The sequence below is a fragment of the Anarrhichthys ocellatus genome, unplaced genomic scaffold (assembly GCF_004355925.1).
Source record: "Anarrhichthys ocellatus isolate YVR2014 unplaced genomic scaffold, GSC_Weel_1.0 scaffold5, whole genome shotgun sequence".
Classification (NCBI taxonomy): Eukaryota; Metazoa; Chordata; class Actinopteri; order Perciformes; family Anarhichadidae; genus Anarrhichthys; species Anarrhichthys ocellatus.
Genome location: NW_022280035.1, coordinates 8,723,101 through 8,738,334, shown reverse-complemented (window position 1 = coordinate 8,738,334; position 15,234 = coordinate 8,723,101). Strand labels below are relative to the sequence as shown.

The 15,234-nt window shown below is 40.9% G+C and overlaps 1 protein-coding gene across 1 annotated transcript; it reads right to left on the bottom strand.

The window, feature by feature from the left end:
* Positions 1–14,155, bottom strand: LOC116382303 (cryptochrome-1-like). Its single transcript, XM_031845251.1, has 15 exons — positions 14,017–14,155; positions 12,260–12,423; positions 8,194–8,302; positions 7,851–7,993; positions 7,499–7,683; positions 6,926–7,014; positions 6,479–6,619; positions 5,750–6,061; positions 4,906–5,057; positions 4,355–4,557; positions 3,621–3,725; positions 3,359–3,484; positions 2,655–2,735; positions 2,248–2,372; positions 1–688 (listed from the first exon to the last, which is right to left on the bottom strand). The coding sequence occupies exons 2-15, from the start codon at positions 12,415–12,417 to the stop codon at positions 665–667; spliced, it is 1,953 nt and encodes a 650-aa protein (XP_031701111.1). The 5' UTR covers positions 12,418–12,423; positions 14,017–14,155; the 3' UTR covers positions 1–664.
* Between the last annotated feature and the right edge of the window lie 1,079 nt (positions 14,156–15,234).

Below are 15,234 nucleotides of genomic sequence, written 5' to 3'. Positions count from 1 at the left end.
TTCATTTTCAGATGGCCACATTTTATTTGGAAAAACAATCTTGATAAAAGTCTATTTGGCATATTTACAAACATTTCATCTCTACAACACAAGAAACAGAAACATTAAATATCAGTATCAACAGCATTTTTTTCTCAATGTAAAGACATACATTATGTTGTGACAACAACATATTCCTGGAGTGTGTGGAGGTGAGCACTATGAGATTCAACACGTTAAGGATCAACATAATACAAAGCAGTAGTAAAATCATTTCCATAAACCCGGAATAAATTAGCCTGGTTTTACATTGGTGTATGAAAGAGCAGACAAGGTGATTGATGGAGTTGTATTTGCAGCTTTAAAAAAAAAAAATATGACATATTCCATTACTTACATTTATAGCTGCTTTAGAGTTCACATAGCATATACTGCCTGTAGGTTTGAGGCGTTTTCTTTCTTCGCACATTCCTCTGATGTTAAAGGCCTTTTAGAAATTGTGTCAAAAATCACATTTTCACCTTTGTGTTTACTGCACTGGGAATATTCTGACTGTAAAGACAGAGAGCAGTTCAAGATGTTGGAAGAGGAGGCAGTGATGTCTGCATGTGTTTGGAAAACAGGGGGCAACGGTGGGATTTCCTCTCTCTGCTGGCTGGATGGTGACTCCAATGTGAATTCAGTCTCACCACCGCCTGCTCTCGGTAGTCTGCAAGGAAGGGTAAACACACAGAGGATTTTACAGAGAGAAAACCTAGCACACCTCATTTACATTTTTTCAGCAGGAAGGTATTTTTGGACTGTTTCTCCAAAACAGTCCAAGCAGCTGAAAGGTTGTGACTCCTTGTTTTCCTTAACTATTCTTTTTACAGTTTCGGTCACCCACACACTCAAACAATTGTTCTGCATAGTGTCCTGAATCCAAACACCTGTTTTGTATTTTTTATTTTGGGCATGTGTGACGCACACAAAATGTATGGTCACATTTTTGTTATTAGATTCATATTTGAACGAATTTCTGTGATTTGCCTATCATAATTAAACTTCCTTTAGAAGTATATTTTTATCTATGCCCAGTAGGTGGCAGTGGAGCGCTGTCGATCTGCCTCGCGACCAGAGATTTGTCGGTGCGCGTTCAGTGTCTTCTCGTAGCTTGAGAGGACACTGAAGCGAGAAGCCACAGCGTTTGCCTGTTTCATTTATTTCCTGTTTTTCTCAGGTTAGTAACATGAAAAGTGCACAAAAGACACATGAATTCAGGACCAATGTGTACATAACATTTGTATGGAGTATTTTGTGTTTTTTATGTAGTTGTTTGAGCGCTACTGACTGTTAAGACTGACTGTTGAGTGCTAGCTAAGCTAATAGTAGCCCTGTGTTACATCCCTTGTTTTTATCTGGCTCCTACACAATGAACTTTTTCTTTATGATGAAATGAATCGACTTTATGTTCCGTTAGGTCGATCCATACTAAATATGTTAATTAATGTGACTGTAATATGTATATAAGTGTTGTGAAAGTTTGTTAGCTGTTCGCTGTACTGGTGACGCACCGCCGCCATTTGGAAGAGTGTCTGTCTCACGTACGCCACAGTGGCTGTGGGCATATTGCCAAAGTGCAGTTAGGAGGGGTTTTAGCCCAAGAGACAACAGATATGTTGATCAAACATGTAATAATAGTAGTGTAACCTTTGTTATTTTGTTTATTACAACTTAATGTATTTTTCCTGTGTTTTGAAATGGAGAAACATATACAGAAGACTGTTTTCACTTAAAGAAGTGTAAAAATAAAGATAGCTTGAGAGGACACTGAAGCGAGAAGCCACAGCGTTTGCCTGTTTCATTTATTTCCTGTTTTTCTCAGGCACAAAATCTGTGATCAGGCCCATTCATGCTGTAACACATGGCAACTTAATGACAGGCTGAAATTTACATAGATGACTCTGACAGTCCATTTATTGTGTGGTTGCTTGGTCACTATATTTGTTGTCATTCTAACTTTCACTGCTATTTTGGGGATAGATTTACTGTACTGTGTGGAGATTTAAAGCTTGCTTACCTCAACAATCACATTTACAATTCATTATAAAAGTATATAGGGCAACACACACCAGTGGCATTAAAGCACCGACACCTGAATTGTTTTCTTTGTAAAAACACACACAGGAAATGGCCAAATTGTATTGTATTGTAATAAAGTAATGTCATCAATAGTGACATTAAAGTGCCATAAAATACATTGGGTGCTATGATGAGCAGTAGTCTGACCTCTGCACTCTGCCGCTGCATCTTGTGCGCTGAGCAGGACGCCGGGTCTTTCTCGCCCGACCCTTCTCGTTCCGACTCGCGCTCCCGCTTTCCTGTGATACTTCCTCTGCTGTGCAGGAGGAGTCCTGAACGTCCGAATAGACAAGAAGAAAAACGTTAGCATTATCAGAAACACTCTACTGGGTGGATGCGCGAGTAAAATGTGAGGTCTCGTTGGGGGAATCTTCTATGATTTCCCTCCACTGAGAAGAACCCGATGTTGGTGATGGGGAGGAATAGAGTCGCCCTTCTGTGGTAGCATTCACACACAGTAGATGAGGTGGGCTACGTATCATTTCTATCAAATACAGGTCTTGTGCATCTAGTAGCACAAGAGATAGTGGCACCAGATACTTTCGGTTTCCTACCTGGGTGTTGAGGCACAGCAAACTCGTGGTAGACTTGGCTGCTGGTGATGGTCTGGGTGGCTTCTGGCACTGAGTGGTATCCTGCAACAGACACAGCAAACTTTAAACTTGGTGGTTTTGAGATGGTGCAAAAGTTGAGTATCATATACTGATACAATAACAATTTCACCATAGCATGTATATGGTTTATTTTAAAGCAGATGTCATAAATGTGCCAGTGTTAGCCAAAAGGCTATTTTCAATGCTTTCAATGTTGGCCATGGCAGTAAATGAAAATAATTGACATTAACCCTTGCATCGCTCTTGGCCAGTAGAAAGCAAGCATTAGTTATACACCTTTTACTCTGTACTGTTACAGGCCCGCTACCTTTTCCGTAGAAATCAGTTCACAGACTGTTATAAGCATCCGAGAAAGTCGGGGAAGTTCTCAGTTTTCACAAGTAAATTGTAAAATATAGCAACTTTAGGTTTGGAACATTTAATCCCATTTTTAAAATGTGCTTTTAGAGCTGAGCCACTGTAAATGCCAAAGTAATTTTAATCTAAAGTGTTCATTCTCTGGGGAAGATAAATCCCGATCTCAATCTGTCCCTTATACATTCTAAAATGTATTGTTAAAATTGTGGTGATATGCATAAAAGCCAGACTGAATGTAAAAAGCTAGAAATGCAGACAGAAAACACTCATGTCAGGGGATGCCCTACCGTGCTGTTGCGAGTGCGGTTGTAGTCGTCTGCTGCTAGGCTCCATGGGTTCTTCATTGTGAAAATTGAGTAGGATGTTCCTGTTGTATTTACCCGTTGCAATGGAGCTCCCCAACACTCCAGGCACTGGAAAAAGAATAACACAGATGGAAACATGTGACCGATTGCCATAAGTGGATTTGCCACACTGTTTCGATGAAGGCACCAACCATAATGGCCAGAAAATGTGTGACACATCTTTATTTTTTTGAAATTGACTTACAATGAGAGTTGTTGTTGTTGTTCCCTGGCTGTTGCTCTCCAAGAGAGTAAGCCATCATTCCTCCGTTTCCATTCCCATTGGTGGACGGCACTGATGCCAATAGGCCTGAAAGACACAAAACACATTTATTTTTCTATCTCGAGCAAAGACGACATAATTCCTCAGAGTTCCATGGGAACATACAAGACTGTATGTATGCATGTATGTCTAAGTCTGTACATACAAGGAATTTAGCTTGGTGATTGGTGCATGACAATAAACACAGTGCAATAGTATAAAACATAATTATAAATACAAATATGAACATTTACAATAGAATATGATAGACAAACAAACAATATAAGAGTGTCAAAATAAGTCTGTTTTTGGCCATTTAACAAAGACCGATGCCGTATGTTTGACATGTTTGGGAAACCGTTTTTTCCACTGCTTTTCTAGCAAAGCGATGGTCACACACACACACACACACACACACACACACACACACACACACACACTCCTCTGCTGTTGCACATCTTCGCAACTCATGGGAAATAGCCTACAGCTCTTGTTTAAAAACACTGTCATTCTTTAAGTACTGGTATTACTGAAATTCGTTATCAGACTGTTTTTAACAGTGGGTATTGCAATAACTTTCTATTATCGGTATACCGCGTAACACTAGTAATAAGCTTTGAAGCCCCAAGGGACAACTGGCACGGCTCTGCAGTTTTGTTAATTCATTGATCCCTTACCCAGTCCCCTGTATCGGCTGAGTTGCTGGTAGATCTGCTTCATTCTCTCGATGTTAAGTCGGCTCGCCTCTGCGTGGTGCACCATGGGCTTTGGGTAATGGACGCCTATTATGCACTTGGCGGCTGCCTGCACGGACTCCGGAGCGTTCCATGGGTCGTAGATATATTTAGCAGGGAAACCTCGGAGGACGGGTAAGTATCGCCTGGAAGCATAGGGAGACATTAGATTAGCAGGCTTTTGTCAACCTGATGGAGAAGGTTACAGAGTAAATCAGGGGTGATGCAGGGATGCAATAAGTAAATACATTTCGAAAGGTTAAGAAAAAAAGTGTCTAATATCTTACAGTAGCTGCGAAGAAAATCTTTTCTATTTAAAAAAAAAAAAAAAAGGTATCAAATTGAATTGTGAAATATTTAGAATTAAGTGCAAATAGATTTTTCACGATCTCATCAATAATCATGCATATGTATGATAAGATACTAATTAAGGTGTTTTATTACTAACATTACAAGTGAATCGTGTTATGTGATACAAATCAAAAGGTACCCACCTAATGAAGTCCCCGTTGGGGTCAGTGCGTCGGCCGAAGCCCACGGGGCAGTAGCAGTGGAAAAACTGCTGGAAAAAAGAACTGCAGGACAGCCACATCCAGCTGCCTGCGTTCACGCTCCAGTCTGCATCCAGAAGCAACTCCTCAAAGATCTGCCACACAAAAACACCAGATGTTTGTTTCACACTTGATGCAGAGGTTGCTTTAAGTGTCATGGGTTATAGAGAACTCAAACACAAACTTTGATATACGGGAGGTCACAATTTTTCGTCTTTGCTTTATTTGGCATTTAAAAATGAAACGGATGGGCCTAAATGTGCGAAAGCATATTAGGGCTATTGTAGGTAAAAATAAATAAATAAATAAATAAATAAATAAATAAGGAGCCTAGGGAGAAGGGCAATATTCAAAGGGAAAAAAAAAAAAAAAAAAAAAAAAAAAAAAACTACATTTGGGAACATTTCAATTCCCACCTCAACACATCGACAGCGAGCCGATGGCTCACAGCTAACACCGGCAAAAGTGCCTGAGGGGGGAAGCGGAGGGTGGGTGCTACACTCCTGCAGTTACGCTGTCGTAGGGGACGAGCAGTGCAGAGCAGCGGCTGTGAGCTAACCAGTGTGGTACACCAACATGCACTAGCACTAACAGCACTCACGGCTATGTAAACAAGCTCGGCTTAACAAAACACAGAGGGAGAGCTGCTTGTGTTTGTTTGGAAATAGGAATTTTCAATGAAATTGAATGGGCCAAAAGTGGGTGACATCAGTCATTGTTGCAGTTTAGGTCTAGTCTCATATCCTCTGTTGTTCCTCCCCTGTACTGAACATTCCTGCATTCTCACCTTCATCCCTTCCTCCCAACTGATCCACAGGTCCCCCCTGGTGAGGAAGCAAGCCACCGCATGCCTGGCCAGGTGATGGATCCAGCCCTCCTGCCTCAGCTGAGTCATGATGGCGTCTATCCAGGGAAAACCTGTCTTAGCCTCGGCCCACTTGGCAAGTGCTTCAGGATTCTTGTCCCAGGGTATGCGGACGCAGATAGGGTTCCCTTCCATCTTGTCAAAGCGTGGGTTGTTGGTGGCTGTGGTGTAGAAGAACTCCCGCCACAGCAACTGGCCATACAGGGAGAGTGGAGGGGAGCTGTTCTTTTTCACCTGGGTTAAAATAAACACAGCAAAAATAGAGAATATTAGGCAAAATAGACACTGTGAGAAGTACAGCACGTTAGGGCGGTAAAATAATCTAATAATTCAAGTACAAATTTGGTTAACAAGCAACAAGAGGCTGCCACTACCCCATGTTCTAAATGGGACTAAAAATAATTCATGTTTTCTTCCAGGTGAGTTTCAATTTCTACATGCACTCAACACAGAGTATATATACATACATACATACATATACATACACATACACACATACAAGTTTTGTAAAATAATGTAATATTAACATACAATCCCCTGGAAGACCTGTGAGTTCCCAATTTCCACAAAGGACTTTCCACACTGCCAGAGGAGCCGATAGAAAACAGCTTTCTCTCAAAGTGAGCTACACTGGAGGGGTTGTAAACTGACCTTGCGGTAGAGCTCAGTGAGCTTGAAGTAGAAAAGGCGACAGGAGAGGCAGCCGAAGCGCAGGTAAGGGCTGAGGCCTGTCGGGCTGGCCAGCAGTGAGTTGGCATTCATTCTGGGACGCTCGAAATTAGCCACCCAGGCCTGGAAAAAGGCAGAGACACAGGGGGGGACAGGAAGGGATGAAATGATGGATGATAGATCCAGGGCACCATTATAAAAAAACAGGGTACCATTTTGAAGAATATGATTAAACATGTCAATTAGGAGTGTTGTGATTATACCAGTATTGATAATAACCGTGATATTAAAAAATTGAAATATTGATATCATGTTAATAATATATATATTATAAGTGTGTTTCAATTGTCACTTAAAACTATCATAAATATGTTCTCTGATTCACTTTCAAGCATGCAGAAGCCTAAAATCAGGAGGTGCAGTACTGACCTTTCTCTCCAGGTGGCGCTCTATCCTGGTCAGAGCCTCAGTCTCTCCTCCCGGCCACACGGCTGTAGGCAGGCCCTCGGTGTCGAAGCCTAAAAACAATCATCTGAATCACCTTCCTGGTTCATTCCTCATTCAAACAGTGTTCCACTTGTTTTCCCCTGAACTTCTATTTTCTTTAATACAAAAATAAAAAAATAAATTCTACTGCACAAATTTAGTTTTTTTTAGATACAGTGAGTACAATCCCACTTCAAATAATCCGAACTATCCCTTTAATGGTGCAACGCTTCTTCTAATCTGTTTATAACTTGTCTTTTACAGTTAGTCAGGCCTGATCATTAGGCAATCCAAAATACATTTCCAAGGAGTAAAAACAAGTCAGAAATGCATCAAACATCTTTACTGCACAAACATACGAGGGACCAAATTATCTGTCAGTCTATCTTCAACACTGCATTGTTGAGGGTTAGTCATATTTCTAATGCAGGGGTTGGTTTGAGGGGTTCTTCTCCTGCTGCCTACACCAGGTCTATACTTGATCAAGTGCAGGTGTGTGTGCGTTTGTTTTCTCACCCAGCTCCTCCAGGGAGGGGACCCCGTACTTGTCTCCGTGGTCCTCAGAGATGGGGGTGACGCAGCGACCCATCACCGTTTCTGACAGTGTCTCCACAGGCATCTCAGGAGGATCCAGGCGACTGATCAGAGTCTGGAAACGCTTGTAGGTGAGAGGAGGCTGTCCGCCATTCAGCTCTATGATCCTGGGGAAGAAAGGAGACAGGGACTGGTCAAATTTCTTAATCTTAAATCTAATTTATTATTCATAACTTTAGCCAAGATGTGCACTCATCTGGCTGGACGACAATGAACTAACTAAAATAATCCAACATAGTGTATGTTTTTAAAACTGTGTCTGCGTTTTGCTTACTTGTCCAGGTCGTAGAGGGTGTGTGATGTCTTGACGATGACCTCCACCCCTGCCTCCATGGCCAGCTTCTTGATGGCAGCATCTCTCTCCTTCCCAAAAGGCTCCGAGTCATACTCAAAGGTCAGGCGAGAGATCTTCCACTCCTGAGACAGAGAGAGATAGCCGACTGTCAGATAAACCAGCCTTTGAAGATGTCAGACTGACAGTCCAAAACCCAATGATGCTATAAAAATAGCAAAAAGCTGAAAATTCTAACTCTTGAGAAGCTGGAAAGAGTTTGATAAAAAGGACTTTGTTCAATTGAGATTATCAAAGCTAGTGCTAATTTTCTGTAGATGCTGACCTTAAAGAGCCGCGGGAACACGTTGGCTGGTTGGCCCCTGATGACAAAAAGGCGAGAGTTGAGCTTCCGAAGGTTGGCGTCCAGATCCTCCAAACACTGGAGGAGAAACCTGAAGAGGGAAGACACATATTCATTACTGATCTACCGATTATATTCTAGAGTCACGAGGCAAAAACATCAAATTATACATCATTATTGGTCCTACCCGTGTTACACTTTCACTTTTCTTCATGCTGCTACACGTTTCTTCTGCAGTTGTTTGACATTTTTTGGCCCAACAAAAGAAAATCAACTTGTTTTGTATGGTAACGGTGTTAAAGATTATTATGTTATTGCAGGTTTGAGTATAGTTATACATTCAGAAAATGTATGTGGTAAAGATAATTACACAATTTGATCTTCCACCACTGTCACAATACTTAAAAGAAAAAATAAATAAATAAATTAAAAAAAAAAAAAAAACACGTAAAGGGTAAAGGCTGATTTGACAATTTAAGACTGGAATATTTTAATCAAGCCAATAATTACTTCTTTCCATCACTATAACACCTCTGCTTCCACAACCTGCACATTCGGCCTCCTAACAGGCATCGCTTCATTACCAGAGGTCAAACTATTGAGTACCACCCATCTAGGGTGTGTTGTGTCTGACCCGCCGTCCCAATCATTAGCAGAATCTGGCAGGATAACTGACAAAGCAGACAGACGACAAGCACAGCAGACAGCCAGGCGACGTTCCGCTCGGTTTTGTTTGCTCCCGTCTGACCCCGTTAGCCTGGTCATTAAACCAGAGGACGGCTCGTTCACAAGCAAAGCTCCGTTTGCTTCCAATCCGCACAGACGGTCAGAGCTGGGCTGCAAGGTTGCACACACTTAAGGCACGTGCCTGCTTACGAGCTAGAAACAGCTATGAAGCCGGCGTAGGAGCGTCCAAAACTGACCATCTGGGTTGGTCTTTTTGTAGACCAGCTCATACTACAGTCCTCCTTTGGGTTTGCTCTGCACCTTTCAAATGGTATTCTAATTTAGGCTTTTTATTTAAAGAAATAAGGTTATGATACTTGTGATATGCACACGGTTGACAAGAGAAACTAAGAGGCTTGAGATTTGCAATCTGTGGTGAATGCAAACTTCGAATAATTATTTTTCGTTGCAACATTCTTAATACCTGTTGATGCTCATTTGGTTCATTTCATGCAGAGGTGGGCATGAGTTACACTGAGATCAGATCACACGAACATCTTTTTGTCTTCACACCACCAGGATTTTTTTAAAATACATGGTTAGAAGTCTAAAATCGCTTAGCGCTGCCAAACAGAACTTTCAACTAGCCAACACATACAACCTTTAAAATGTATTTAATTTATATACAAGTACTGAATAAAAAAAAATCTCCTCAGGCAACTGAAACCCTAAAATTCCCAAAAACATTATTGAAAGAATACTGAAAGGGGATCATGCAAACAGTCACTATGTTTTATCTAAAAAGTCATCCAATTACATGGAAACTATTGAAACAATGAGCAGGTTTTGTATTTCTATGCTTGTAGCTGCATGTCTAGACCAACTGTTGATAACTGTGTGTCTGTTTATCAGATTTTTTGGCTGCCCTCCTATCCGAGTGGACAAACACACATGAAAATATCATGTTCAAATGCTCAACAAATCATTCTGGGTGACATATTGCGAGTGTGTGTGTGTGTGTGTGTGCGCGCGTGCGTGCCCACATGCATTCATCGAAACCTTTTGTATGCGTGTGTGTGTCTGTACACATGAACCCAAACGTGAATGACTGTGTGTGCTCATGTGTGACCATTAATACATGCTTCCACTTTGGTGAGCCTCTGATTGTTCACCGGTGTGCGTTGCTGGGTTTGCCACTTCCTCTTGGTGTTCCTGGCTGCTTCCTGCTTATTTGTGCATGTGTGCATATGTGTTGGCTGCCTGGTCATACATCAGTCCTTATACAACTGCTCTGGCCTACATCTGGTAGAACGCACACACTCAGCATGGACTGCTGCACCACAACACAATCCCTTAGCTGGGTAACCTATTTCTGGTTGTGGAGGGCACATATTCATTCTCTCTCAGCAGGAGCACAAGAGACCAATAACTGAACCGTTGGGTGTTAATGAAAAGCAGTAAACCCTAAGAAAAAGCAAATACGTTTTTACAACTGTGTTTGAAAAGTCTCTTAGGTCAACTTAGGTGGTCCTAAGTGTCATTCCTGCATAGGGAATGGCCAGGTGAAGAGTTTAATGATTGCTACATAAACACCTACTCTGCAAAGGTGTTTCCATAATCCATTTAGCTCATCAACTACTCCCGCCCCTCGAACCCAGACTGGCCAATCATAACGTGGAATCCGGCAGCACGATTCCTCCGTTAGGAGGATTTTCCCGTTTTCATACAGCTTTTCGAATGCAATACTTCAAAGTGCGCATGGACATATGTGAATGGAAGCACAGCTAATAACACTGCTTTAATAATCACACATCTTCCACTTAGGCCTCTCTCAAGTGGAACACTCCTATTCTACATGAAATAGCAGAGGCCATGTGGTCATCCACACTGTTAAAAGAGCCCATTCACACAGTGATGAGTGAATTAAATGTTTCTGTCCTTAGTAACAAATTAAATGGACCCCAGGAAGAGTAGCTGTTACCCTGGTTGTACACTGCGGAATCAAATAGACAGTATATCAAGCACCATAGTATTTGTACGACAAGGGTTTAACTTTGCTAAATAAATTAAGCTAAAGTCTAATTCAACTTTGTAAACCCATTTTTTTATAAGCTTTAGCAGTTGAAGTATTCAATGAAATCTAATTATAATAATAAGTCAATGCCAAACATACTCCTTTCCTTTAGACCATATGCAAACACATTTATTTCACACGTGTACAGTAGAGTAGTTTTAGGTCTTGAGATTTGTGGTGCAGAAATAAAGAGTAAAATCTGTTGCCAAGCCTGAATTCACTGATGTGCAGAGTAATCATTAAAAGATAACTAGAACAACAAACGGGTCGAATGAACACATCATTCAGAGATGAAGAGAGATTAAATAGTTGGTAACCTTGTGGCTTGTAGAGAAAAAGCTAATGACGTGTGTGAACCTCACATCCTGCATCTTTTAGAAGATAAAGAATTACGGCTGGTTTTCTTTTCAAGCTAATGTATGTAACTAACAAGAACGAAAGAAAGCCTCCCTTTTAAGTAGGTCACGATCACATAACCACTCACAAGTGTTATGCACTGACCTACATCTCTACAGACTGTTCTCACATTTTCCCCTGGATGGAAAAACAATTGATTATCCTCACATTTATTAGCTTTTGCCTTCGCTCTCTTTACCAAACACTTCTATGTTGTACATCACAGAGTACTTGTTAGTCTGTTGACTCTTCCCTTTGGCACAGGTTCTTTGTCATTTAATGCTACGTTCAATGAGAATAATATGTACAATAATATGTGCAAAGACAAAATGCCTTTTCACTAGAATTTCTGTGATTGAAACCTTTTGTTCTGAGAAGGCGTTCTGTACCGTTTTCAGTGCCATGGGATCTAATAACTATATCGATTGATGTTAAGTGAACTGTGGTGTATGTCTGTGAGGAGACAACACTAACGCAAGATGACAACATAAACCTCACACAAAGGGAGGCTTGCACTGATGAGTTATCTTCAAAGTGAGGCTCCATTATCTTCACTTTGTTTTTATATCACTCTGTAGTTTCCCAGTTGTGTTCACATCCCAACATTCACATTTTGGTTGAGTTACGTGTGTTTTATCTTTAAAATGCTGTTTTCCCAAGCCCATCTAAAACCTTTTTTCCACCTGACTTGAAGTTCGGTTTCTGCATGATGACGTTGCTACATATACAGTTTATATGCATCATCCACAGCCGCTTGATCTTGACGTCAGACAGCTCTTTCCGATGGGGAACTGTGGTCACTGGACTCCACTGACAAAAACGGTAATTTCACCTCGCAGAACACAGGTCCACTTTAAAAAAAAAATCTTTAAATGGACGAATAAAAACAATCGAATATTTGAATAATCTTACCTCCACCTGTTGACTCCGACGTTGGACGAGCCTGCAAACCAAGGGTCCAGGAAGTAAACACAGCGCACTGTGCCCGCCCCTTTGACCGCCTGCAGTATCGCTGGGTTATCATGGAGACGGAGGCCCTTCCGGAACCAGTGGATGGAATTTGGGGCCATTTTATTCTGAGAAAAGAAGAAGAAGAATCACGTCACAGCTGGTCGTAGTGGGCCGGCTAAGTGGATAGCAGGGCCGTCTTTCAATCAGAGGGTCGGCGGTTCAAATCCAGGCCCCGGCTCTGCTAGTCGCATGTCGATGTGTCCTTGAGCAAGACACTTAACCCCAAAAAAAAACTGCTCCCGTAGTTGTGCCTACGGTGTAGAAATGTGTAAGTCGCTTTGGATAAAAGCGTCTGCTAAATGACTCTAATGTAATGTCGTAGCAAACTGTGAAGAGATGCCTGAATGGTGCTTGTTTTGTGGAGCTGAATGTACACAACAGAGCGTAATGATGCTTTTTGTACAGTTCAGTACAAAACTCAATGTCTCCCTCCTCCTGCAGGAGAGATAATTAAAAGCATTCAAGTTGTAACAGTTGCCAACAGTGTGGGATGTGCTAAGAATAGAACAATGTGATGATCACATCGCTAGCCAAATTGTAGGCAGAGACATTTTTTAGGCATTTGGAGCTTGTTGAAATAGACCCAACAGTAAAATAAAACTTTCAGTGAGTCAACACAAGCAGGCAAAGGTAAGAAAACTCGAAGGACAGAGAGATGCCGATTGTTTAGCCTTTGGATTCATGTATACAAATGTTTTGTTTTAGATCGATAAGTTGATTTGTACAATATCAATATTTCCTCTGAGCAATAATGTGAATTCAACCGTTCAGTTCGCCTACTTATAATATTTTGCTTTTTACCGTTTACATATGTATAGGGCTGGGTATCATCTACAAATATTGCAATGCTATTACCTGCACCCTTAAAGTGACAACCACCGGAACCGGAAGCTCCATGCGTAGAGACGCACAAGCAGCAGCAGTAACAAAGCAGCACAAAGCAGCACTTGATATAACTGACGTAAGAAAAAGAAGGGACGGGTTGGATGGGACACAGTTTTGATAAACTGACTTGAGCCTTACAAGTATTGCATTGTAATGAGGACGAAATGTATTGCGAATCCACAGTTAATTAGATTAATGATAAACAATTTACAAATATATACATCTTAATAATATAATAGAATTTGGGAATGTTTTTTGAAAACCCAAGAAATGTTTGTACTAAGTTATATTTACGCAGATCAAGTCCACTGTAAACATAAGCATGTTGTGTAAAAGCATGATTCTGATTTTTATATCAGTAATTCATCAGTTCACTTGACAATAAAGTATCATACTACTTAAAAATAAATAAGATAAAAAGCAGGAATGCTTTAAAAAGGTAGTTTGATGGATCCTACTGACAGACTGGGAATTTAGGTCGCACCGTTTATTGTGAATGGAGGCAGACATCCACTTCATGAACTTCACCTGGAATAAATAACGCAATATCTGTCAGAAATAAAAAGCTGCAGAACATGTCAGAGTGGAATTTGGGAGTTTGTACAAGCGTTGAAAAATATACTTGAAGTTGAAATCTTTGGCAAAGAAACATCTCTGGAGACCAAAACGGGATCACCAGAGCAATTATTATGTAAGCGGTGGCGCTGTTTAAACAGTGTAGCTGGTTTCCCCTAAAACTAAACCCTTCAAGATGCCAAAAGGACCCCTCTTACCTCGTGCAGGTTACTCAAGTGTGATGATTATATCCAGCCCAAAGAAAGAAACATGTGTTCGGGTAAGTGCCGTGTGCCAGTAGAGCGTCTCTATTTACAGCCTGAGTGTCAAACACAAACCAGCGCTCTGCTGCTGCACTAGTTTGTCACATAAGAGTAAAGCTCACTGCGCATGCGCCATATACTGCTCCCACTCTAATGCTGCCTTCATGGCACACCGGTTTAAACAAACAAAGTGCCAACTTGCGGACAGCGTCCACCCCACATGGCAATCGTACAGTATAATTGACGTTATCAGTTGACAATAACAGCAAACACAATAACATACCTACGTGTGAAATATTTTTTAGGATGATATATTATGAAAAGCCATTTTTCCGTGTGAACCATTTGGTTTTTATACAAGGTAATACGGCATTTCGTGTGCTTTTTGCGCATATACATTTATAGTGACACTGATAACAGAATCACAGGATCAAGAGAGGATCAAACGAAGTTGGATTTTCCGCCTGAAAGCCTGTCTGAACCGTGAAATATGTTTGAAAAATCTGATCGTCTTATTTACCGCAGTACCAGAACGCTGCACGAGACTTGTCAAACGTGACCAGTGACGTGCATCAAAATCCGACGTTCCCATTGGCCAGTTTGCCATGTAGGCGACAATGCGAGGTCACGTTTGCGAGGCATGGGAATCAAGGAAGAGTCCGTGTACGTTCTGATAATCTGTTTTACCGTTTAATCGAAAAAAAACCCCGAAAATACAGAAATACCATGAAGCTATAAAAGATGTTCATATACTGTATATTCATTGATGGAAATACTGAAGTCCACCCTTACAGCCGCGGCTGTAATGAACAATCAAAAGATGATTTCATTAAAAAACGATTTTTCTCTGAATAATGGCGCTAATGCAATTTATGCTTATTTGAATGAAGAACTGGCCTGAACAAATTAGAAGTTACTCATGTTCTTAGATGTTACAGAAGGTGTCAAAAGTAGGGCTATATTCTCTTTATACCTCCAAATTGAACGCCACCAGACAATGTTTATAAAATGTTAGGCATTCTAGATCTACACCAGAACCTTTTCCTATACTTGCAGTGATATGATATGATATGGCTCAAGATAAAATGATTATCACAACACTCATCCTGTTGACCAGAATAAGATCTGAAACTTTGAATAGATGTCAATAAACCCGATACAATTGCTTGTTTT

What these genes read in the sequence shown, in the direction of transcription:
- LOC116382303 (XM_031845251.1), bottom strand. Translation starts at nt 12,417, where the DNA reads ATGGCCCCAAATTCCATCCACTGGTTCCGGAAGGGCCTCCGTCTCCAT. An exon ending in CCCCTCCCTGGAGGAGCTGG is followed by an intron (nt 7,015 to 7,498) that starts GTGAGAAAACAA and finishes GATTGTTTTTAG; the next exon opens with GCTTCGACACCGAGGGCCTG. An exon ending in TCACTGAGCTCTACCGCAAG is followed by an intron (nt 6,062 to 6,478) that starts GTCAGTTTACAA and finishes ATTTTAACCCAG; the next exon opens with GTGAAAAAGAACAGCTCCCC.